This window comes from Hydra vulgaris, chromosome 15 (genome assembly GCF_038396675.1).
Source record: "Hydra vulgaris chromosome 15, alternate assembly HydraT2T_AEP".
Lineage (NCBI taxonomy): Eukaryota > Metazoa > Cnidaria > Hydrozoa > Anthoathecata > Hydridae > Hydra > Hydra vulgaris.
Window position 1 is genome coordinate 41,429,313 of NC_088934.1, and position 25,917 is coordinate 41,455,229.

At 28.7% G+C, this 25,917-nt stretch overlaps 1 protein-coding gene and 1 non-coding gene across 2 annotated transcripts; one reads left to right on the forward strand and one right to left on the reverse strand.

The window, feature by feature from the left end:
* Positions 1-3,910: 3,910 nt before the first annotated feature.
* LOC136091534 (uncharacterized) lies at positions 3,911-9,320 on the forward strand. Its single transcript, XM_065819206.1, has 7 exons — positions 3,911-6,577; positions 6,881-7,003; positions 7,232-7,316; positions 7,703-7,938; positions 8,089-8,301; positions 8,581-8,736; positions 9,149-9,320. Exons 1-4 carry the CDS (start codon positions 6,286-6,288, stop codon positions 7,890-7,892), a joined length of 690 nt encoding a protein of 229 aa, XP_065675278.1. The 5' UTR covers positions 3,911-6,285; the 3' UTR covers positions 7,893-7,938; positions 8,089-8,301; positions 8,581-8,736; positions 9,149-9,320.
* A 10,057-nt stretch (positions 9,321-19,377) lies between these two features.
* LOC124814954 (uncharacterized) lies at positions 19,378-19,772 on the reverse strand. Its single transcript, XR_010644066.1, has 2 exons — positions 19,645-19,772; positions 19,378-19,571 (listed from the first exon to the last, which is right to left on the reverse strand). It is a non-coding gene; the product is annotated as an uncharacterized LOC124814954 (transcript).
* Between the last annotated feature and the right edge of the window lie 6,145 nt (positions 19,773-25,917).

Consider the following 25,917-nt stretch of genomic DNA (forward strand, 5'->3'; position numbering starts at 1 on the left):
GTAAGACCAAATCTTGCAAAAAGAATTCCTATAGCTAACAGTTTAATGAATGATCTGTGTTTCTCTCTAAACTCTTACTTGAACTCTTTTGAATTATCTTTCGAAGAGTTTAAAATTGCGTTTAAAATGTTAAAAATCTAACAAAGCAGTAGGCCCTGATGGTATCAACGGCAACATTATTATAAGTTCATTTGATGTTTTAAAAGATGTACTCTTTAAGATATTTTCAGTATCAATTAAACAGGAAACTTTTCCACAAGCTCTAAAATTAGCAAAATTCATACTAATATTAAAAGGTGGTGACATTGAGAATATAAGTAACTATCGTCCAATTTCACTATTTTCTGTATTCTCTAAAGTTTTAGAAAGAATTTTGTAAAACATAATTTATTATCACCTTACTTTAAACAATTTATTATACAGCAATCAATATGGATTCTAAAAAAACAATTCCACTGAACATGCCATTCTACTATTTACAAGAAATATATTTGACTCATTTGAAAATTCTTAATTTACTTTAGGTGTTTTCATTGACTTGGCAAAAGCTTTTGATACAATTGATCACGAAATTTTTTTTAAAAAGTTGGAGTGGTACGGAATTACTGGAAATATACTAATTTGGCTAAAAGTTACCTAAATAATCGAAAACAATTTATTTATGCGGATGATAAAGTATCATCTAATTTGTTAAATATTTCATGTTGAGTTCCTCAAAGATCCATATTAGAACCCCTTTTGTTTCTAATATATATTAATGATCTACCAAAAGCTTCTAATCTAATGTCAATTATATTTGCTGATGATTCTAACTTATTTCTTTCTCATAACAACATTTTTACACTTTTTAGCAATATGAACTAGTTAAAATTTCCGAATGGTTTAGATTAAACAAACTATTATTAAATATTGATAAAACTAAATGGATTCTTTTTCATTCTTATGGTAAAAAGCACCAGCTGCTTAGCAACTTACCTTTTCTTTTTCTTTTAGTGACAAGATTTTTAGGTGTATATATCGATGAAAATCTTACATGGAAAAGCCACATTGCTAACTTATGCAATAAAATTTCAAAGAGTATAGGCATTTTATACAAAATAAGAAACGTTCTTGATAAACATACCTTAATTCAATTATATTGATTCCTAATTCATTGCCATAATAACTATGCAAACATTGCTTTGGGTAGCACTTATAAAAGTAAACTTAAACCACTCTATCGGCAACAGAACCATGTAGCAAGCCTTATAAATTTCAAGGACCGTTTTGCTCACGCCAAGCCTCTTTTATATGTTATGAATGCACTCAATATATATGAGTTAAATGCTTTTAATATTCTTTGATTTATGTATAAATGCAAGACCCACCTATCACCCGTTTCTTTTCGAAACTTGTATATACAAAGAGATAGAAATAAATATATTTTAAGAAACGATAACTTAATTCGACAACCATTTTCTCAAACTAATTTTAGAAAATTTTTTATTTCATTTCGCGGACCATTTTAAGGAATAGTATAGTGGTAAATACTTCTAAAGATTTTTCTCAAGAATGTAATTTTGATTCTTTTAAACAAAATCTTAAAAGACTAATTTTTTCTACTAAAAATATACTAATCTACTTTTAAATTTTTGAAAATCCCTTATTTATATTAGTATATATATATATTTAATGTATACTCTTTTTTATTTATTTATTTATTTTTTTCTTATCAACAAGCAATTATATAACATGTTTAATTTTAGTGAATTATTTAACATGTTTTAGTTTTTAAGTTTTAGAACTCTTCTAATGTAATAGTGTAAGTTTATTTTTATTTTAATTTTTAATATTATATTACGAACTTTAATACTTTTATTATTAAATTTAATTTTGTAATAAAAAAAAATTGAACAAAAATAAATAAATAACAAGAATAAAAACATTAAAAAAAAATTTAATATTAATAAAAAAAAAAAAAACGTTCTAATTTTTTCAATAGCGGTTTCTCTGTGACAAGACCTGATGGTCTTCTTTAAGTATCCGCGTTCTTTATATTTATTTTTATTCTTTACTTCTTAACGATATCTTGACTTGTTAACTTTTCTTTCTTTTTTTTTTTTATTATTTGCATCTGTATCATGAATATTGTAATAAAGAACAAAAAAAAAAAAAGCTAAACGTAAATCCAGAGGTGGTCTAATTCAATTTTTTAAAATTTATAAAAACTTTAACAAAGTCAACCAGCATCAGGAATGAAGACGAGCAATTTCTTTCACATGTGATGGTCCTGCAGTTAGCTTTTGTAGTGCAAGGCACAAAAAATTATGACAAATGGATTCGTTCTCTTCCAAGCCGGTATACTGTAGTTGGGTGTTGATAGACACTCGGCTCATAGAAGTCAAACTTCTATTGTAGAAAATTATTAAAATAATAATTGTTAAAACCATATTCACAACTCCTAAAGAAAGTTAAAAGTCCTCTTATGCACATACGCTAGACTGCGGGTTAAAATAATTAATTTAATAGAAATTCATAACTTTTAATACAAAGTATTTACCAATGAGTTTAAATAATAAATGCTAGTCCGTCACACTACTGGGCTGCTAGGGATTTGCTCATGATTGTCATATATGTAGTTATAATAAAATAATATAGTTGTAAGAAAACTTACAGAAGACTAAGGGAAATATTTTCATTGAAAAATATTGTTGTTTTATATTCTATTTCAGAGAATATAAAACAAACTAAAAATTTAAAAAGTACCCTAATAATTTGTGTTTTTTTTTTTATAAAACACACAAATAATTTGGGTTCTCGAAAATATTGGTTTCGGTAATCATGAAATTTTTTTCTTCATAACAATTAGATTATCCAATTTAGTAAGGTCTTTATTTTGAGGTATTGATTTGTTATATAAGTGTTATATAAGTAGCAGCCAAGGTATGCAATAAAAAATTTCGAGACTTTTTTTTTATGGGCAATGTGAAGCTTCACGTTCCTCGTGTATATCTGTTGGCATTGATTTAAAATAAAATATTTGTAAAACTCGATGCGACCGAAGACATATTTTCAAATATAAAAAATGCCTTCCCCAGCAAACCATGACACTCGGGTCCCGCGCCGTTTTTGTCTGAGCAAGTCTGGGTTACCCAGCCTGGGTTCGGCGGGGTTTTAGCGTCGGTTTCAGTGTGGGTCCCGTGAAGATATCCCGAACCATCGTGAGCATGAATTCCAACGCTAACATAATTAATTTAACAAAAGCAACAACAACAACAACAACAACAACAACAAAAAGCAATATATTCACCAGAAATATAGATGTTTTACATAAGAATGTTATACGTTATAAAAAAATATTTGTACAGTCTACATTCTGGATGGTTCACTCTCATATAGCTAGGCTAAATCGAGGAGAGCGACCATTTAATTTACTTATATTAGCGACTTGAACATTTTGGGGTTTTAATTTATAGATTTATCTATTTTATATACATAGTGTTTATTAATACATAGTATTTATTTATATGAAATGTTTATATAAACGTTTATATGTTTTGTATGAAATGTTTATACAATTTTAAAAACATTTAAATTTTATTTATGCTATTTCGTATAATGAAATATTTCATTATACAAAACAGTTTAAACTATTTTGTATAACCCATGTACTTGTTATAATGATCATTGTATATATATATATATATCATTGTATATGTTAATTATATTTTATTTATTACGCAAAAATTCGTGTTTCATCAGGTAATCTGTTCACTGTTCCATTAGAATATATCTGATGAATCATACAACAGATTACTTGATGATAGTTATTATGATGATGAAAATTATGGTTAGCTGAAACATTTATAACTCTTGCACATCTTAGCTAACCATAATTTTTTATTTGTATTATCTTTACATATTTATTATTTAAGTAATAGCTGTTATCAGAAAATATTAAATACAATTAAAAATTATAATGGCAACATTTAACGTTAATTTCAAGATGTGTTCCGATAGAACAAAAAGAAGAAGAATTTATTTAAGAGTCTCAAATATACTGACAGAGTTATTTCAAAAAGATAAATATGAAAGTATTTCCATGCTAGACAATCCTGCTATTACTTCGAGGACTTTGGATGACATAAGCTTTAGTAATTTAAAAAAAGGTTTTGATCAGAATATAAATGGACACAAAAATCGAAATGAACGTTTAACTACTTTTGATAGATCACAAACCAAGTATTCAGAAATGCTCTCTGATAGTATTGAAAATAAATCAAGTGTTGATTTTGATTATAGTAGATGTGATTTGGAAGCTGATGAAGTTAACAGCACCTTAAGTGACGATATTGATGATAATAATAAAAATGATGACTGTACATTAGGAAATATGTTGCAGGATTGGGCAATAACCTATCGTGTATCTCATTCAGCTTTAGGAGGTTTATTATGTATATTGAGTCCATTACACACTGAGCTTCCTACTAATTCAAGAACTCTTTTAAATACTCGTCGGAATATTGATATCAAGCATGTTGCAGGTGGAGAATATTATTTTTTTGGGGTGCAGTATTGGATACAAAATATTTTTAAATTCAATCTTCCCAATTCTCAAGTTGAACTTTTACATATTAATATTAACATTGATGGTATGCCACTTTTTAATAGCAATTCTATTTCTTTTTGGCCAATTCTTGGTTCACTGAAAGAGTGCCCATTAGGTGGAACTTTTCCTATTGCTATATATAGTAGTACAAAAAAACCTACTTCTCTTGATGAATATCTAAATGACTTTGTTTCAATGAAGAGCTTAAAGCAACATGGCTTTTTATTTAATAATTAAACTTATATAGTGAAAATTGATGCTATAATATGCAATGCACCAGCAAGGGCTTTCATTAAATGTATTAAGCCTCACTCTGGTTATAATTCATGTGAGAGATGTATGCAGTGTGGCAAATGGTGTAACAAAATTACACTACCCAATATAGCAGCACCACTAATTACATACTTAATCTTTACTGAGCGTCAATATTTTGAGCATCATGTAGGTACTTTACCATTGGAGGAGTTGGGTTGTGGTATGGTTACAGAATTTCCATTAGATTATATGCACCTTGTGTGTTTAGGTCTTATGCGTAGGATTCTGTTTCAATGGATTCATGGACCGCGTGGGGATTGTAAGCTATCTCAGTTACAATTATTCATGATATCTGACAACTTAGCTGTTATTTGTAAACACATCCCTAGAGAGTTTTCACGAAAGCCACGATCTCTTTCAGAATATAAAAAATGGAAGGCGACTGAATTAAGACAATTTTTATTGTACACTGGGCCTGTTGTCTTAAAAAATGTTTTAAAAGACACAGTTTATTCAAATTTCTTTGATTTGTCTGTTGCCATACGAATATTGCTCAGCCCAAATTTGTTGTCAAAAAATCTTGACTATGCCGAACAACTATTAAAATACTTTGTGGTCACATTTTCAAAGTTATATGGTGGAAATCAACTTGTATATAATATCCATTCTTTAATACATTTACCAAGTGATGCTAATTGCTATGGTGTTCTTGATAATGTGTCAGCGTTTAGATTTGAAAAATACCTAGGAAGATTGAAAAAGTTAGTTCGCAAGCCTCAAAATCTAACTGGTCAAGTGGTACGCTAAATTATTGAAGGGCACTGCAACATTAATCAAGACGCTTCCAATAAAAAAGAACCAATCTTGAAGAAAATTCATTTAGATGGTCCTATGCCTGTTGAATACCAAATTTATATCCAATTCAAACATTACCATGGAGCTGATTATTCTGTTTCCACATCAATTGGAGATAATTGTTTCAAGGTTGAAAATAAGTTAGGAATTGTAAAAAATATTCTGCATAATTCCACCTTTGCTGAGCCTAATGACGCTTTAGTTGTGTTTGAAGAGTTTGAAGATATGGAACTATTTTTTTCAGATCCAGTTAGTTCCATTCCGCTTTCAATATACTTTGTTACCAAACTTACTGACATAAGACGAACCTTTCCTATTGCTAGTCTGATGACCAAGTATATTCTACTCCCTTTTAAACAAGGATTTGTTGCTTTACCTCAAATGCATTTTTCATAATTTTTAATAAAATTGTTTTCAAGTTTTTTTCATATTAATATAGTTTACAGTGTGAATGTTTAATATACGATTTGTTATTCCATAAATAAATAAATATACAAAAATTTCTATTTTGACAAAAATTATTTTGGATTATTTTCATTTGATTTTAAAAAATTAAAGAAAGAGTAAGTTATAAGCTTTATGATTACATGACTTATTATTGTTTATTTAATTTCTGCAGTACTTTTTACAATAATAAATTTTCAAAAATGTATGCTATTCTCGAATATATTGAGACTCAAGAGATTGATTTTCTGCCCATCAACTGGATGGTTGATAGACTCAACTGGGATGTTAATAATTTAATCAAAAATAAAACTGTATTAAATTTTTACTATCCACCAGCAAAATCAGCAAACAAAGTGTTGAATGCCAAAAAAACATGCAGCAATCCAGAAGAACACTGGCTTTTATACAAAGTACGAATTCTGGGAACTGCAAGTAAGTATTGTTAAATTTTTTGAGCTTCTTAGTGTTTCTCTTTTAATAGGAAATTTAAATGTCCTTCAGGGACTATCAATTAGTCATATACAAAATGCTTAGGTAATGGTAGAAAGAAGATCTCTTCTTTCTCCTATTTCCAAAATATATTGTCTGTGCAAATTTTCAACAGCCAAATATATACATAGACTTGCAAGAAGTTAAAACTAAAATTGTCTAGAGCATAATATTTAACTAATGTTGTTTATATTATTTTTCTGAATATTCAAATCAATGTACACAAAGTATAAGTAATTTTTCTAGACGCTCTTAAAAGTGCAAAAGAAAAGACAAGCTGGCTGAAGAGACATCCAATGTTAATTATGATACAGATGATTCTGGTGATTGTAGATATGGAAACACGGAAAATTAGATTTGTGATTTCAAGCAAGATTTACTTTTGTTCAGAGTTACAAAAAAATTTAGCATATGCTTATTTCAAATTTATTTTTAACTTTTAGAAATATACTTGGTGGTTTTCAGATTTACAGATTATTTTCAGACTTTTATTTTTTCTTTTTGTATATTAGTTGTTTTAATAATGAAACCAATTAATTAATTAATTTATTTTTATATATTTTATAATTATAATTTAAAATAATAATTGTTTTATAGAAAAAGAAAACATTCTTTCACCTATGAAAGTGAAGTGGATGAGGATATATGTTGAAGACTTTTTTCAAGAAAGCCTAATAAAAAGGTAAGATAAAGTTCTATTTTTATAATGTATATAATATTATGAAAAAAATTATAATTAAAATAGTATTATGATTTTCTTATTTTTATTTATATTTTCAGATTTTTATAGAAGAGAGATGTAAATATTGTCTTTAAGAGATATGTGGTTATGTGGAATAGTTTGGGGTGTCATTAAATTTGAAAAACTAATAGTGAGGTGGATTTAATAGACGATTGGTAAAGTTTAATGGGAAATTTAATACCCATAGGCTGTTAAAATTTATATTTGAATAAAGGAAATATAAAATGGTTTAATTTTGAGTGTGGATAGACCTGCGAGTAATAGTTTAAAAGTTTAATATAGCCTATAACATTTACACTTAATTTGTTTTCTAATTGTTATTTCAGAAATACTAACACCTGTGGTATTACAAAACCAACACCACCTGAACACTTGAGGGCAATGCAATCAAGCTCACATATGTCTCAGGTTAAAATTAAGGAAAATGCATCTAAATACCTAAATAATGCACAATTTAATCCATCTGATGGCCAGCCTAGTGTATTACAACCTTATGTGTTGTCCAGCCAATCATAAACTATTGTAGAAACACCAGCTCATGTATTAAGTTCGATCAACTCATGTAAGCTTGTTTTTAAAAGTTGCACATTTCTTTAATTAATAATTTTTTATAAGTTCATTAAAATTAGTTTATCTAACCTTTGACTGAATAATAATTTTTATTTAACATTTTATTTACATTTGAAAATTTAAAAATATATATATGATTTAGCTGATCTTTTGGAGAGGTTGATAACAACCCTTAAAGATAAAAGAAAATCAAATTAATTCAGTTATGTTGCAATTGATTATGCAACAAATAAATACACCTCAGGTGGAAAAAAATAATGAATTGCTTATAGGCATTCACCTTCAAATTTCCAGTATCAAAGATATGAATGATTTGGAGGAGCAGCTAAAAGATCGATCAATCAAAAGAGCATTGGTGTTTAATAAAGATTTTTTTTTATGTATCTTAGAAAAAATTTTTTTTAATTTATTGGTTTATTTTAATCTATGTTTGCCCCCAATCCTTATGAGACCTGCCTTGCCTCTTTTTTTAAGACCTCCTTCCCTTTATTATATCTTGACCAAAAAAAATTTGTACAATGTTAGACTAGCAATGCAATCGGTCATAAGACTAATAATTCAATCATCTCCTAATTTAATTCCATTTATTATTTACTTTTTTTACTAAAAAAATCAAATTTGTTACTTTTTTAAGACTTGTATTGTGTCTAATATTGGTGGAAGCTCATTGGATGATGCCATCAAAAGATTGATGAAATTTGTTCTAATAATCTTGGAAGATTGTGCAATCTCTCTGGACAGTCTGGAAAAGTATGTTTTTCAAAACTGGAAATATTTGAAGTAGTCTGCGGTAAGTTTTGCTTTTCACATAATAAATCCTATATTATTTTAAATATATTTGAATATATTTAAATTAATATGTAAGCATAAAAATAATATATTAGCTTAAATTAATGTAATGTATATATATATATATATATATATATATATATATATATATATATATATATATATATATATATATATATATATATATATATATTCATATTGATTGACATGCTTAAATCCTGATATGTTGACATTACAATTACACGTTTATAATTAGACATTTAGTCATAGACTATTTAATTTATGGCATTACAATAAATTACTATTTTTTACTGTAAACCTATTGGTTTAAATGTTAGTAAATTTTTTTAAAAGGATTTAAAACCTTTAAGTTATATTTACTAACATTTATTATTATTATCGTTTGTGTTTAGGTGCAGTTAAAAGAAATGCATTGACAGCTAATGCAACCCAAAAGGAGATCGAGGTCGAGTTGCGCAAATGGTTTGCCAACGCCCGAGATCGTGGTCAAGACAGCCGGAAAAAAAAATCTTTATCAGATAATGCTGATTTGTTGTTATCAGAAATATAGTTAAACTTAAAAAATATTCGGCTATTAAATAAAATATATAAGACTTACTATCGTTCTAGGAGATTTGAGGATTGCCGTACGGTGATACTCGTGCGTGTGGTCAGGCAAGTCGTAATCTGATCAGTATAGACAATTAAGCTTAAAAACAGTTTTATTACCATATCCCGCGATCAACCCTTCTAAAAACGTACCCATGCGGGTCCCGTGCGGGACCCTTCCAAAAATGTTCCCATGCGGTTCCCGTGTGGGCCCCCTGGACAAAACCTCGTGGGCCCCAACTGGGATTCCCGAACGGGTCCCATACTTTAAACAACGCAGGCCCCATGTGGGCCCCATGTTTTTTGGCTGGCTGGGTCGGTCGGACGCTCCTGTATACTTTGCGCTTTCCTCTATGCTGCACACTCATTCTAGGTAAAAAAATATTTGCAAATATGCAATTATACTTTGATGAAGAATATTTATATAAAAAATTATATTTTTTTGGAAAGTTAAAACCGTTAACTATCATATGATATTATACTTTTATATAAAATTTGAATATTCAAAAAACTCGATAGTTCAAGAATTTGTCAATGCAATAAATAAACATTGTAAGGTTTTTTCTACCATTCTTTATTCCATCTACCATTATTAAGGAATTCATAATTACATTTTATGCCAATATCTAATAATGAGCTAATGCCAATAACTCACGAGAGAGATCACGCGCTATGTTTTGATAATTGTAAAAGAGCACTCTTTTACTCCAACTGTTATGTAACATTTACTCTCTTAAAGAACTTTATTAATTTAAAGTGTATATATATATATAAAAAGTCAATGTTTTTTAATTTACATTTTTTTTTTTTTTGACACAAATATTTACCTTGCCGAACAATAGAAAAACAACTTTAGCGTAAGTAACGTTATGACAATGTCGAAGTATCGATGGAGAATAACGTTAATGTAACTAATGTTATTAAAACGTTAGATAGCTGGTTGACGTTGCTCAATAAACCTTAATAATAATAAATTTAAATAAAACCAAATTTAATCTTTCCATTGTGCACTCTTTCACAATGATTTATTACAATTATATTAATCATTAAAATTATAACTCATGTTTGCAGTTGTTTTATTTAAGGTTTTTTATAAACTCAAGTTTGTAAAACTTGAGTTTTAAAAACTCAACTTATACACAAACTCAAGTTTGTAAAATACCTTGACCCACTTGACTTTTGGTCCTTATTTCATTTTAAGAAGTTTATACTAAAAAGAGCATTAATTCAAATATCAATTGTTTCAAACTGTGCAGCAATTGTTTAAATAGTAATTCAGCTTTCAAGGCATTATCTCCATCTTGCAATAAGTGTTTTTATTTATCTTCACATTCACTAGACAACGTATACCTCACCTCTTCTGGAATAGAGTGTGTTACTTTTTTTGTTACAGATATTGTTTTTAATGGAAATATCATGACTTAATACAAAGAAATATCTATCTACCCAAAATTTTCCTTCATCATGCACATAAATTTGTATAAACACTAAAATTGTAGTGTATGCATTGTTTCAATAATTAAGTAATGCGTGTGTAAAATGTATCTTAAAAATTTTTCTTAGGCATTATGTTATTTACATTTAAAGTTATATACATAAAGTTCCATAAAAAAATATTTTTTTTAACTTAACATATTGAAAAATATACTTAAAAAATATTTTTAAAGTATTAAGTTTATATTTAAAGTTATATGCATAGAGTCCCATGAAAAAAAAATTGTTTTTTAACTTAACATATTTTCTGCTGATTTACATTTTATTAGTTTAAAAGTTATTGTGGTAATTGTTTGAAAGATATTTTTATATTATAATTATTATATAATTATAATTCTTAGATTATTTATAATTTCTTTTTTTCGACATTCACAATTGATTAGTGTTATTTCTTTAGAGTCTCGAACTTTATTTCTTTATATTTCAGGTTTTACATATATGTATTACCTGGAATATATACGTTAGTATGCATTTAAATTATGCATGGTTAATTACTATTAAAAATATCAAATCAATCTTTTTGACAGGAGAAAATGTAGACTAAAAAAATTAAAAAGACTGAAGAGACATGCAATCATGCTTCTGAATATGAATGTTCTTCTTGTTGTGATAAAATAGCACCAAAACGAATATCCCCTTCATTATTTTTTTACAGGTTCATAGCAATAAGCTTTGTGATTATGATTATGATTCTGGATATCTTTATTTCTTAAGCTAGTTGATGCTTATGTAAGCTTATAAAGTGATTTTTTTATTTGATTTAAACAAGTTTATAAAACGAATTAAAAATATCAACTGTAAAGGTGTCATGGTCTTCTTAGAATGACTTTGACAGCAGTAAATGTGAGTTTTCATATCCTTGAATTAGATAAACTTCAACCAAATTCTATAACTAACACTAATAATAACTTACAAATTATTTTATTTAAATATAATTTAAGATAATTAAATTAGATAATTAATTCATAAATCGAAACTAAAAAATAATAATTAAATTTTTTTTTTTATTGAAGTAATTTCAGGAATTTTTTCTCCCTAACACTGCCCTGACCGCCAGTTATGCTCACACTGTCACACCACTCACACACTCAATTGAATACAGATTTTCCTCCATTGAAAACTAACTTATAGGTAAGAAAACTGTTAATTTATATACTATACAACATAATTTTAATTTTTACAAAACTACAAAATCGGTAAAAAAACAATTGAAATGGGAAAATTTAATTTTTCGAAAAAAATTGGCAAAATTGATCGTTTCTAATTTTTTACATTTTGGTTCCTCAACAGGATTTTTCTTATTTATAAAAAGCTCTTTTTATTTTTCACTCTGAAGTAAACTCTTCGTAACAATCTTCTGGTAATCTTCGTCTACCTTCTGGTAACCTTCGTATTGGTGCATAACTTTTCAAGGTTTAAGTTTTATCTGACTGGTTGATATTCTACGGTTCAAACAAACATATAAATCATCTTGTGGAATATATCCCGATTGGTCACAACTGACCAATTGGTTAGGTTTATGGTTAGGGTTAGGGAAATAGCCTCACTGTTTAAACAGTGAGGCCATGTCATCTTCCTGATATTTCATAAGTACAAAATCTAATTCTTCTGTGTGAAACGCTTTAATAAACAAACTTTCATCAGTATGACTGGTCAACACCATTATATCACTGGTCAACAAAAAAATACTAATACACCGCCTTCAAACTCTTCTTAGATGAATCAATGAAGAGGCGCCAATAACGAGGCGAATGCACTTGGATAAATTTTCGAAAAGACCATTGACATTATTGCAGTAGCACAAGGGTCCATCAATGGTGAAAAACCTAGATAAATCGTTGTTGCGCTTTCGAAAGTGGGATACTTTGATACCAACTGCTAACAAATTCTTTTCTATCAGTCTTGAGGCCAAAATTTCAGCTTTTTCCTTGGAAAGGGACAAGTCTCTAATCAAATCATTCAGTTCACCTTGTGTGAAAACTTTGGGCTCTTCGCCGTCAATATCTGGATCAAAGTCAACATCAGCCGCATCTTGACGTTCAACATTAACAACACATTCGTCTTCAACAGAGTCTAATTCATCAGCTGGTGGTACTAGAATGAGCAGGGCGCTGTCATGAGGAACAGGCCTCATGGTCGAATCCAAATTCGGGTACACAATTTGGTGCTTATTTTTCGACGAAAATCATATATAAATATATATTTCACACTGAAACTATATATTAGTGCAAAAAACACACATACATTATCTCAAGATTCAGACGTGCTGGAGAAAAGCTAAACACAGATTTGGAATCAGCGTGAGAAACTACAGCTAGTACGCCTAAAATTAAAGCTGGTGCAAATTCATTGTTGACCAGTGTATTTTCCGCGTGGTGTTTTTACCTAGTTTATCCACATACAAACAAATAAAAATACTACTTATATTTAAATATATCATTAACTTACAGTAATTTAAAAATTTTAAAAACACACAAAGTACACAAAAGTACATGCATAAATATATATTTACTAAAAAATGAATTTTTCTAATATTTTAAATTAATGCTTTAAATATACTTTTTAAATTTAATTTTAACGGATGTAACCTGAAGTTTACTTAAAATATTTTAATAAAATTTGTTCAACCCTTTATAAGATAGATTTTTTCATAAAGGTTTGTGTTTTGAAGATAAAGAGTTAATAGAGGTTGTAATCACGATTCAAAAAAAAATGCAGCCTCCTTGACCCTAGTAGCCTCACCAACTTTGGAAAAATAAATCCAATTAAAAAAATATTTAATTCTTATAGTGTTTCTTCCGTGACAGCATAAGATTGTTTTGTGATAAATAGCACATTAAACTAAAAATAACCTTCAGCATAAATCTGTACTTTCTGATTTAAGTGTAAATTTTTTTTGTTTCAAAATTTCATGCCTATTTATTAGTATAAGTATGAACTTTTAAACGTTTCATTAATTAGAAATAACTCCATATTGTTTGAAGCAGCTGTCAAGTGGTTGACTAAGTTTTAAAAAAAACTACTCATACTAAAATGTTAACTTCAGTATCTTAGCGGACTTACCTTAAAGTGTAGACACCTTTTTTTATTTTGAAGAGTATATATCCTTTTTAACTTTCAGAGTAGACACTTATGGAGAATATTAAGGCAGTTGGCTTAAACTATTGTTTTTTATTTGTTATAAAAACTACAATTTATAAATTATAACTTTATAAATTAGTAGTTTTTATAGTAGTAAATTTCCATTTTTTCTTAAAACTTTATTTGTTTAAAAAAAATTATTATAGTTTTAGTTTACACTACAACTTAGGGTTAGGGTTTGAGTTCTCAGGAAGATATATATACAATTTATAGCTACGCATGGGTGGTACCATTGCTATCTTATAAAGTAAAATTGCAAATGCATGGCTTACGTATGCTTTACACACGTTACCAACGTAACAATTTTACGCACAAATATACTGTAGCGTTCATTAATTACATTATTTAGTGTGGTTTTCAGTGTTATGAGCATTATTACTACAAATGGATCGCACCAAAACCATCTCATAAAGAAGAGTGGTATTTATATGATTAATATGAAACTGCCATATATGGTTTACAAATGAAATTTCTTGTTGGGTACATATTCATCAAGATAAATGAAGAAAAATAATATATATTTATATTGTATATGTATATATATATATATATATATATATATATATATATATATATATATATATATATATATATATATATATATATATATATATTATTTTTCTTCTTGCATCTTGATGAATATAGATATATACATGACCAATTACCGTTAGTCCTTCTTTTTTATTTTTTCAAACTTATACTTCATGAAAGTACATTTTTGCGTGAAAGCTTCACGTGAGCCGCGTGTAAAAAGCTTATGTTAATAATATATTCACCACTCTCCTTCATGAAATCAATATTGTGTGGAATACAATATTAAATAATGAGCTGAAATCTAATTATTCTTTAAACCAGTTTAAAACAAAACTTAAGCAATTACTGATGATACATGAAAATGAATTAAAGTTCTTCTAAAAAGCTTTTTAAACTAGCAAACAAAAACAAAAATTAACCTACTAATTACTCTTTAATATTATATTTAATATTCTAAACAATAGTCTGCTATTGTAAATGTATTTCTTATCTTATAAGTTTTGAATTTACAAACGATTTTTTTAAGTTTTATTATTTGAAATACTAATTACTAAAAATATTGTAAAATTTTATAATTTCAATTTTTATTAAAAAAAGTTATTGTAATTCTTTTTGTAATATTAATACTTATATATCATCTTATTTTACTAATCAGTTCTTAAATATAAATACTCTTTGAATTACTAAATATTTTAAACGTTATATATTTTATTTTTTGCATTTTGTTAAAACATTTTATTTGATGAATATGCATTTTTTTTTGGGGGGGGGGCTTAATGATAAGATGAATTTTGTCTTCTTCAAGCCCCAGTCATATAAATATTTGTTTTTATAAATTACGAGTGTAAATTATTTTCAATCGGCAAATACAATACTAAAAAAAAAAAATCGCGTTGCTGTTATTTCAGGAAAACTACATTGTTTTTAAATGGAGGACAATGTGCTGCCTTTTACGATAGAAATGTATATGCGTAGTTATAAATATCAGTTACAAAAGATAAAATGGCAAAATAGTATACTTTTTGATTTTAAATTCTTTTATATACGTTTTTTGGTATATAAAAAAAAAAATTTTAACATCTGTGATCTACAATTAAGTTCTTAAACTATCTGCAAACAGCTTTTGATTACATTTTCATTGATCTTGAATTTATTAGGGCCAGTGTGTTACAAAAGTTATGTTACAAAACATACACTGTAAAAAACGTCATGCTAAATTCTTAAATGTCCCATCAAAATGTTTAAACTTCATGTCACTTTTAAGCCTTAACGAAGAAATGCTATAAGTCGCGCGACATATAAAAGTTCAGAAGCAACTATAAATGTTACGAAGAGTATAATTGTTAAAAAGTCAAGCCATACTAATAAATTTCTCGCCACAAGATAAATGTCGCGTTGCTTATTAAATCTATGAGTGTCTGCAACAACAAAAAAGGAATATCACATTAATTAATTTTATCGAGGTTATTCTGTGACCAAAATATCTGAAGCATTAAAAATTTCATATATTAAAATTTATGCCAGTGGTTTTAGCAGTAGATGATAATTTCTTCACGCTTATATCTAAAGGTAAATATTTCCTTGCAACGAGTTCTACTTTATATTATATGATTGAGTATTTTAAGCTCTTATAACAATGTTATACACTATGGTAATGATTAGTTTTAAACAATGCAATTGTGTACATTGATATCGTCCGCAGTGGGCAATCACCATTATTATTACTGTTTAAAAAAATTTTATTAGACTATTTGTGTTTCATTATCAGTTTTTCGACTATGGAGGTTTAATAAACAAGAGTCGCCGTGATATATATTTAAAAAAAAAACGCGCTGAAGCCAGTTTTGAAAGTCAACGGCCATTTTGATTAACCTAAAACATTGTTATGTTTTGCGCGTAACTTTATATTTTGAATAGAAAACTTTGCTGAAACTTTGTCAAAACATTGATATAAATGATTAAATAAATTGCCAGTTGTTTCCGAGGTTTTATTATATTATAATTGTATTGTATATATATTAATAATTGTTTGTTAACTGACCACCGGGTTCAGTTTATTCCAAATTATTGGAATATTGAAGTAGACTTTCAAATAGAAAATACGCTATAAGCAGATGCCATTTTTTCATAGTGTGAACATCTTATGGAATAAAAAAAATGTTTGTGAGTTTTCTATTAAATATTAACAAAATTAAATGTAAACATAAATAAAAAAAAATTCTTTTAAATATACATATCTATTTTTCAATCTCTCTCTCTTGCTATATATATGTATAAATATGAGGTCAGTTTTTGCCATGTTTAATAACATCTGTCCAACAACATCTAAAATTTCATTAACCACTAATAACATCTGTGTAAAACATATCTAATTACTACAGAATCTGTAGTGTAGTGTAGATGTAGTTACATCTTTTCAACTATGTCAAGAATAACTATATATGAACAACTGTAAATTTTACAGATGTTATTTCATCTTTTTAATTATCTTAAGCAACCCTTGAAATTCGAAAAAATAAGGTTGGCAATAAATTGCCGACCTGAAACCGTCAGAATCAAGTCGGCAAAAAAAATTTGACGTAAAAGGGTTACCATAAAACACAGAAACGAGATCGGCGATTTTTTGTTGACCTCAAAAACTTTTAATGGTTTTTTTTCAGATGTACTTACATCGGTAAAAAAAATATTCAAAATAAATGCAGTATTTTAACAAGATTCAGATTTATATATGGTTTTTTTAAGATGTTGTTACATCTGGAGAAAATTCTTTCAGGTGTTATTGGACTTGGGGAAAATTGTAAATGCAGTTACATTTTCCTAAAGATATTGTCAGAGGTCATTAAATTTGCAGATGATATTGGACAGATAATGTTAGAGTAAAAATAAAATACAGATGATCTTGGAAAAATGTGTACAGATGATCGTAAACTGCTCTACAGATGCTGTTGGATATATCTAGTAACCTTTCACCTTAATAAGGTGTAATTTAGTGTTAATGCAATATTTTTGTATGTGAGTTTGTTTGATATAAAAAGTTCCTGATATTGAACACATTCGTTGTTTAGTTAGGAATGTGCACTGTTCTCTGCCATATTCCCAACGCAAAGAGCATCTGTTCCATCCAGAAATTATTAGCAAATAATTTCTATAATATTGACACTTTGACTATAATATAAATCGCATTTTTGTTAAATAGGTGCAGTTAACAAAGTGTATCAAAATCAGTTTGAACACATGATCGCATATATATGTGGTGTCTCCCCTCACCTATGGGGAAGACGGGTGTTAGTTAGAACATTTTTTTTATTTGTGAGTATATGAATAAAACACAAATATTGTTAAAACTTGTTTTAATATAGTTTATTATATAATGCGTTACACTCATGAATGAATCTACTATGAAACATTAAAACTTGAACCACCACCCCTACTCAAACGGCACAAACCTTCCCTAAACTCCCGTTAAAAGTGCAATCCCCTAGATACTCTGCAATCAAAAACTACTGTCCAAAACCCTAGAAAGCCCTAACACGCTATAAAACATTAAACCCCACACTGAAATTAATTTTAGAAGTTTTTATGAGAATGAGGTTTTTGTTATTTCTTGAATAAATTAGTCATTTGCGCTTTTTTAACAAAAAGTTATTCATATGCGTTACAACTTTTTTAGATCTTCGACGAGTTTGGAAAAATGAACATAATTACTGAAGCAGCGTTATATAGTTGTTTAAAAGTTATATCCCGGCATAGAAATTTCATATCCTAATAAAATTTCAAAAGAACATTACCAGACGATCCAATAGCATTGCGTCGTCCTGGGTACGTCCATCGGACGTTTCACAGTTGTCTAGATATCCGTAAGATGTCCAGAGGAAGTTTCACGAAAGAAACATGCCCACTGGGGAGGGCATTAACATTAACAAAGACAAATTAATAGCAATGGGTCATTGGCATAATAATTCACTACACGTGCTTCTTATTTTATTATTTTTTCTGATAAACTTATCGCTTATTATTATATTATCGACCTATCGTAGCCAAGATAGTTTAGAGGAGTTTTAGGGCTATTGCAGCATTATGTCTTGCAATTACCATTTGCTTGTACTAATAAACTTCGGCTAAAAATATGCAAAGTCTTCTAAAAAGTGTTGTTGTTTCTTCGTATTTTGAAACTGTTAAACTATTTGATTTTTTATAAATTATGTATGGCATGACATTTATTTTTTTTATTTGTCACGGGGCATCTGAAAAACTATCGTGTCGCATGTAACCAAGCCCAATTTAGCGTGCCATGTTTAACATCTCTAAACGTGGAGTAAAAAAATGGGCTTGGTGACATGCAACATGATAGTGTTTTAGATATCCCGCGACAAATAAAAAATTTAAATGTCACGCCACACTTATTTAAAAAAAGTCGCGTTATTAATTTATTTATAAATGTCACGCCAAATTAGCTAAAAATCGCGTGACTACTTTATTTATAAATGTTACGCCAAACCTTATATCTAAAAGTATCGTTACATTTTAATTCTTATAAGACAATTTGGCGTGACATTTTTTACAGTGTACAAAAAACTCCATGAACTCACTCACTAAAAAATCTACTTTGAAAGAACATGGTTGAAACTACTTACACTTAATTGAAAAGTTTATAATTAAGTCACAGTTTTAACTTTTCATATGACGTTATTTCATACTACTCATGTGTGTTATTTATTTTATTATATTTAAGGGAGTTATATATAACTCATGCGATAAAAACATGTGATAATTTTATTCATCATAACAAATAAGAAAACTTACTTCGTTCGCATTTAACAATTACATCGCTTCTTTCACAATAAACCAATCCATCTTTAATATCTTTCCATACTTTGTTAGGATACTTTCTAATCCAACTGTTTACAATTTGATAGGTTTGTTCAAAAGCAGTAGCAAACTCACTTAATACACAATCAATTTTTTCATCGCCAATATCCAATCTACGAGCAAGCTTTCTCCAGTCATTCGGTAATTCATATGCAAGTGTATTCAACACTTCTTGGGGAAGTTTTTGAACTAAAAAAATGAAATGGTTTTGTCAAACAATGTTTAAAATGTTGTCTATTTATATAATAGCAACAAAAATGACCCTTTAAATCATCGAATTCGTTGCGAACACTATCTTCCTCCATTTGATTTTAAACTACGGTTTTGTTAATAAAGAATTTTAAAATGAAAATAACTTTTGAATCTCTAACATCATCAGTAAATGAGTACTTATAATATCAACTGTAAAAAAATTGAATTTGTTTACTTAGACGTAAATATTTGTCAAAAAAAAAAACAGAGCATGTTTGACTGCTTATAAAATAGTAAATAAATTTCTTGACGCGGCATTTTAAAAGGCGCGCAATTTCTATTTATATTTCTGCAAAAAGCGCACTTTTAAATGTTACAGTTTATGGATAACTGTTTTTATCTAATACAACAAAATAAAAGCAGTTTCACAGTTAACTCACAACTGCTATTGTCTATTTGTTAAATCTACGAAGTTGGTGTCAACAACAACAGTAGAACAATAGAGAGGACAGAGAGGTAAAAGCACAGTAAAATAACGCTGCTATAGATTGATTTAGTTTAGATTGATTAGTTTAGTTTAAGTTCATCGTTTATTATTTTATCTCTTTTTGAATATTATGATGGTATTCCAAAAGAGATAAAACGATTTAAAAAATGAAAACTTTATGAGACGACATATAAAAATATTTTTATAATTTATGTATCTACCGCAACTTTTTTACTTACGTTTCATACAGTAGAAAAACATTATAACACAATAACTCAATTTTGCATAAAGTGGAGATGATCAAGATAATTCTAACTTTGCAACTAACTATAAAAATATTTTTGTTACTAGTTGTTTAACAAAAATAGCTTGTCGACCGTAGAAAAATTAGAATTAAAACACTAGAAAAATGTTATAGCAATCTTCTTCTTTTTTCAATGAAAGAAACACTTTCCATTAAGACAAAAATCGGACCAGCAAAGAGGTTGACATATGTATATCCAAAAAAAAAACAGAAAAAAACAATTGATTAGCGATTGCAATCCCTGTATACCGGTCTTAAACATATTCCGAAATCAAGAGATTGTCTATTATCAATTCCGGGATTTCCTATAAAATTGAGCAAAAAAAAAACGTAATGAAAAAATATCTATAAACAACAACAATTTATGCGTCTCAATAAAATAATTTAGAAATAGTTTAAAATTGCAGAAAATAGTTGTATTTTCAGCTGTGCAATGAAAAAATTATTGAAAAGGTTTGATTCACAGAAAAAAAAGGTTAACGTTTTGCCTTTTGAAAGGAGGATTAATTAACAAAGGAAGTTAAGGTCCAAATACAAATTATAAATCAATTATTTAAAAGAATAAACTGGAACCAATTTAATCTTTATACAATACTAAAAGTTAATTTTTTTAGCCTTTAAATCTTCAAAGTTCCTAATTTTTTTGGTTATATCTATTTGTGTTGCTTTTCCTTTTTGATGGATAATATAGCTAAGTTATTCAATCGTTCGTCACTCATAGTATATAAACAGTTTTTTATTAGTTTAATTTCCTAAAATTTCTCTCATTTCTTGCAACAGTAATTCAAATGGTATGCATTATTCTTGATGAAATCCAGATATTTGGAACCACATTTTTCAATCCACTGGGTTTCCTAAAGTTCTAAACATTTAAAGGACGTCCAAGAGTATCTTTAGGCAAAAGGGTGGATGCAGATTTTAACTCGTCAAATAATTTTGCGCCATTAATATTGCAACTATTTTTCATTTTTAATTTCAAATGCAGATCTTTGCAAATCTTACGTAAGTCATTGCGTAGATAAATTTCTTCAGATTATATAAAATTTCCCAAGTTTGGTGAAACTCGTTCAGTTGTTGAAATCTTTCTTGAAGAGATCCTAAGGCATTATCTAAAACTACATTAAAGATGTTGTTCTTAAAATTGTTCTTCGGACTTATTACAATCGCATCTCTACTCTTATAAGCAAACATTTGTTTTTAAAGGCGTAATCTTTTTTTAATAAAAATTAGTTCAACTTCCAAACATTCAGCGAACTCTTTTCCATCCACGAGAGAATTTCAAAACCAGTTACCCTATATTCTGTCACAAAGTTTTTTACATGATTTCATAAAAGAAACTACTGAAGCTATATCCATGGCTGCAGGTTGCATAGATTTGCTAACAATATTTACACAATATAAAATATTAAACCATTATTTAGCATTACCAAAAAAGAAAAAATGCATGAACAAAGCATTACCAAAAAAGAAAAAGTGCTTATCAGATAATGTAAAAGCTTAGAGAATGTAAAAGCTTTATGTTTAATGGAAATATCAGAAGAGTCTGTTTCACTCAAAGTTACAAAAGCATTGTAAATTTCCATTATTTGGTACCATATTAGTTTTAAACATTCAATTTGACTTTCCAATTAAGTTTCACAAAGAAGTTTAACAGTAAACTTGAATACATGACCTTTCAGTATGTTCCCTCTAGATACTGAAGCTAAAAACAGTGTATACATTTGTTAGACAATTCCAAAAAATGATACCGACTCAGTACAAGATAATGCACAATTGCTTATAGAATTGCTTAGAGAATGACATCCACAAAGCATGAAAAGTCTCTTAGATTTAGTTCACAAACTCGAACTTGATCGCCTCTATTTTTACCCTTCATATTTGCTCTACAATTCATTAAACTTAAATTTACATCTTCCAACAACTTTTGCAAAATTTCAAATAAAGATTTTCCAGTGAATTTTTTAACAGTTTGATAAGTTAAAAATTGTTCTTTAATCCCAATCTTATCGCTTGAAACATCAACAAATCTTAATGTAAAGAAGAGTTGTTCATTATGACTGACATCAGGGATGCAGTCTAGAATTACACTAAAACATTTCGCATCTCTTGCTAGTCTTCAAATATTGTTTTTAATTCAGGATGCTAATAAAGAAATTAACTCATTTTGAATTGTTTTTCCGCAATAAGTTACATGAGATTCTTTAGAAGAAATATGTGGTAAATGCAGTTTGCGGCATATTAAAGTTGTATCGTATTTGCTCAACAGTTCCACTAAGCCTAAAACATTTTCATTTTGAGGAGGAAATAATCTGGCTGAAAAACCACAAAAAGATAAGTTATTTTTTGATAGGTACAAAATCATTTTGCACATGCGATCTAACACTAGTCGCCAGTGATCTTTTTCTATAATAATTAAAGATTACAATTTTTTTATTTGTTTAAGCCTTTGAATAGCATCAAACCAATTGCACCTTAAATGTTCGGGTGACTTTTTATGCAATTTTAAATATTCAGTAATGCGTAACAAGTTATTGATTCCAATAGGGGCTAATCATAATTTAGGTTTATTTGAATAATAAAGCTCTACTTGAAAATACTTCGTAAATACTTTTGCAGACTTTTCATTTTCTCGTTTAAATTGCAATCGTCTTTTTCGGTTTGCTGCACCCATGTTTTATTTGCGGACATAATTGATTTTTAAATTAATACATTTATATTAATCAAAAATCAAAAGATGCATTTATCATTTATTAACACTTAATAAAATTATTTTGAATCATCATTGTGAAATAAATGAGATAGAAGCAATTGTTGCGTGAGCTTGCGTTACTGACAGATGAAAGACAACTAGCAGTTATGCCAGATTATATTTAGGCTATGCTGTCAACCCCCGTTCAACGGAAACGTTTATAAACGTTCCATGACATTTCATGACGCACGTTGTTTGATTATAATCGTAAGCGATTTTAAGCGATATATTGAACTACTACTGTAGTAATCACAGTTGTACAGTATGACTTGTTAATTATATTCGTAAGCGATTTTAGGCGATTATTACTCTAGTAATCTTTATAGTAGGAATAACTTTAATTTTATGTTAATGAATATTTAAAATACAAACATAAATGATAATCATGAACGAGATCTCGTCTCGTTCTCGTTTTTCGTGAGAAATGGGACTTCTCGTGAGAAACGAGAAATAGAAAATTCTCGCGAGAAGTAGAACGAGACTTAAATATTATATTATTTAAAATTAAAAATTATTATAATTTACAAAATGCTTAATAACTTGTTTTTTTAATTAATTAATATTTTGACTCCGTGATTTTAATAAATCTAATTAAAAATTTAATTTGTTTTTGACAAAAACAAATTAAATTTTTAATTAGATTTTTTAATTAGATTTTATTAAAAAATCTAATTAAAAAATTTTAATTAGATTTTAAATATTTTTAATTAGATTTTAAATACAAAAACTTTTTGTATAAAATGGTGCACTTTCGACTTAATTTCATTAGTTTACCAGTGGAATTCAACTTGACACATATTCTTCATATTGAAAAGAAATATTCTTGCCTCATTTCAACGATTAAAAATGTCACCAAGAAAAAACAAAATCTGGAAATATTTTCAAAAAACAAGTGACGGTGCTGAATGCAAGGCGTGCAAAAAGTCTTTGAAAACAAAAGATGGAAACGCAAGCGGACTTCATCGTCACCTCGAAAAAAAACACAGCCAAGATTACGTTGAGTATTCTGAAAAAACTGACGACTCTCTTCTTCCTCCTCCTAAGAAGAAACAACGAACCATGGTCGAAATGCTTGAAACAAAGTCCAAATATGACAAAGGCAATTCCATTCAAAAGCAGTTTGACTCTGCAATGCTGGATTACTTTTGCACTGATCTGGCATCCTTTTCAGCAGTCGAAGGAAGAGGTTTCAAGAAATTGTTTGACATTGCAAACCCTAAACTGAGCCTTCATCACAGAACAACATATTCAAGAAAGCTTTTAATTCGGTCAAGAGAAGTTCAAGCTGGAATGAAGAGCATAATAACGGAGATAACGCCAAATCTAATAAGTGCTGCATTTACTTCTGACCTTTGGACTTCTAGAGCTCAGGAGAGCTACATCTCTTGGACTTTTCATGCTATTGACAAAAATTGGAGACTACATCACTGGACACCCCATGTCCAACAGTTCCCAGGCAGGCACACAGGTATCTTAATTGAAGGAAAACTGGATTCTTTCTTAGAAGAACTAAATTTGCCTGCTGATTTGCCAATGTACTGCGTGAACGACCAGACAAGAAACATGAAACTTGCAGTCAAATTGTCAAAGCGCCTTGACCAATACTTGTGCAAAAATCATATTTTGCAATATGCAGTTCGAGACTCATTTGGAATGACTGCCGGAATGGATGATGCGTTGCAAACATGCAAAGATTTGGCTTCTTTAACTCACCAGTCAACAGTTGCAGCTGAGTTGCTTGAATCAGAATCAGACGCTCAAGGAATCAATTTTAGACAGTTACGCAAATCTGTTGACACAAGATGGAATAGTGAACTGGATTGCATGGCTTCTGTCCTACATCTAAAAAGTGCAATTATCAGCTTATGTGCAAATGAAGATATTTTTTTCTTCAAAGACCATCAGTGCATTACAGTGGAAATCAATCGAGGGAGCAGAAGAAATTTTGGCACCACTTAAAGAAGCTACAGAAACGTGGTCGGCTGATTCTCTTTATTTAATCCATGAAAAATGGCTACGGTGTCTTGTATGCAAAAAACTTGAAGAGCTGCATTGAGAAAAGATTTCCTCTTTGTCACACTGGAAACTTATTGAGTGCTGCAGAAAACTACTTAAATTCTGCTTTAAAGGGACTTCACTTGAAGCTCTTCAAAAAATTTCAAACAACAAAAGAATGGCTAGCCTCACAGGTTAAGGATAATGTTGAGCGCCAACCTGTTGCCAGAGTCCTTTCAGCAGATTATCCCCTAATTCAAAACTGAAGCGAAAGTTAAACGTCAGACTTGAAACACAAGAGCCAACATCTGAACTGAATCCTATTTTGAGCGAAATGTGCCAGTATGAATATCTCCCTGATGCCAAAAAAGACTTTCCGATTCTTGATTGGTGGAAATTGCATTCAAATACATTGCCAGAACTCTCTTCATTAGCTAGATAAATTTTAGCTATTCCAGCAAGTTCAACTAAATCAGAGAGAGTTTTTAGCTCAGGTGGAAATGTTGTCCGATCATCCAGACACAACTTACACCCAGAAAAAGTAGAACAAATCATCTTAATCAGAGAAAACATTGTCTTGTTGGAAAAGTTTGGCAAAAAAATTCTGAATTAATATTTGAAAAAGTTGTTTACATTTGACAAATGTCATTTGTGTCTATTTGTCAAAACCATGTTTACATTTTTTTTTTTACTTGGATTTTAATAAATTTGTTTTCAAAAATTGTTAAATTTCTCGTCTCGTCTCGTTCTCCGTTTCACGAGAAGTACTAACTTCTCGTCTCGGTCTCGTCTCGGTTTGAAAAAACCT

What these genes read in the sequence shown, in the direction of transcription:
- LOC136091534 (XM_065819206.1), top strand. Translation starts at nt 6,286, where the DNA reads ATGACTTATTATTGTTTATTTAATTTCTGCAGTACTTTTTACAATAAT. An exon ending in AATTAGATTTGTGATTTCAA is followed by an intron (nt 7,004 to 7,231) that starts GCAAGATTTACT and finishes ATTGTTTTATAG; the next exon opens with AAAAAGAAAACATTCTTTCA. An exon ending in CAAGAAAGCCTAATAAAAAG is followed by an intron (nt 7,317 to 7,702) that starts GTAAGATAAAGT and finishes TTGTTATTTCAG; the next exon opens with AAATACTAACACCTGTGGTA.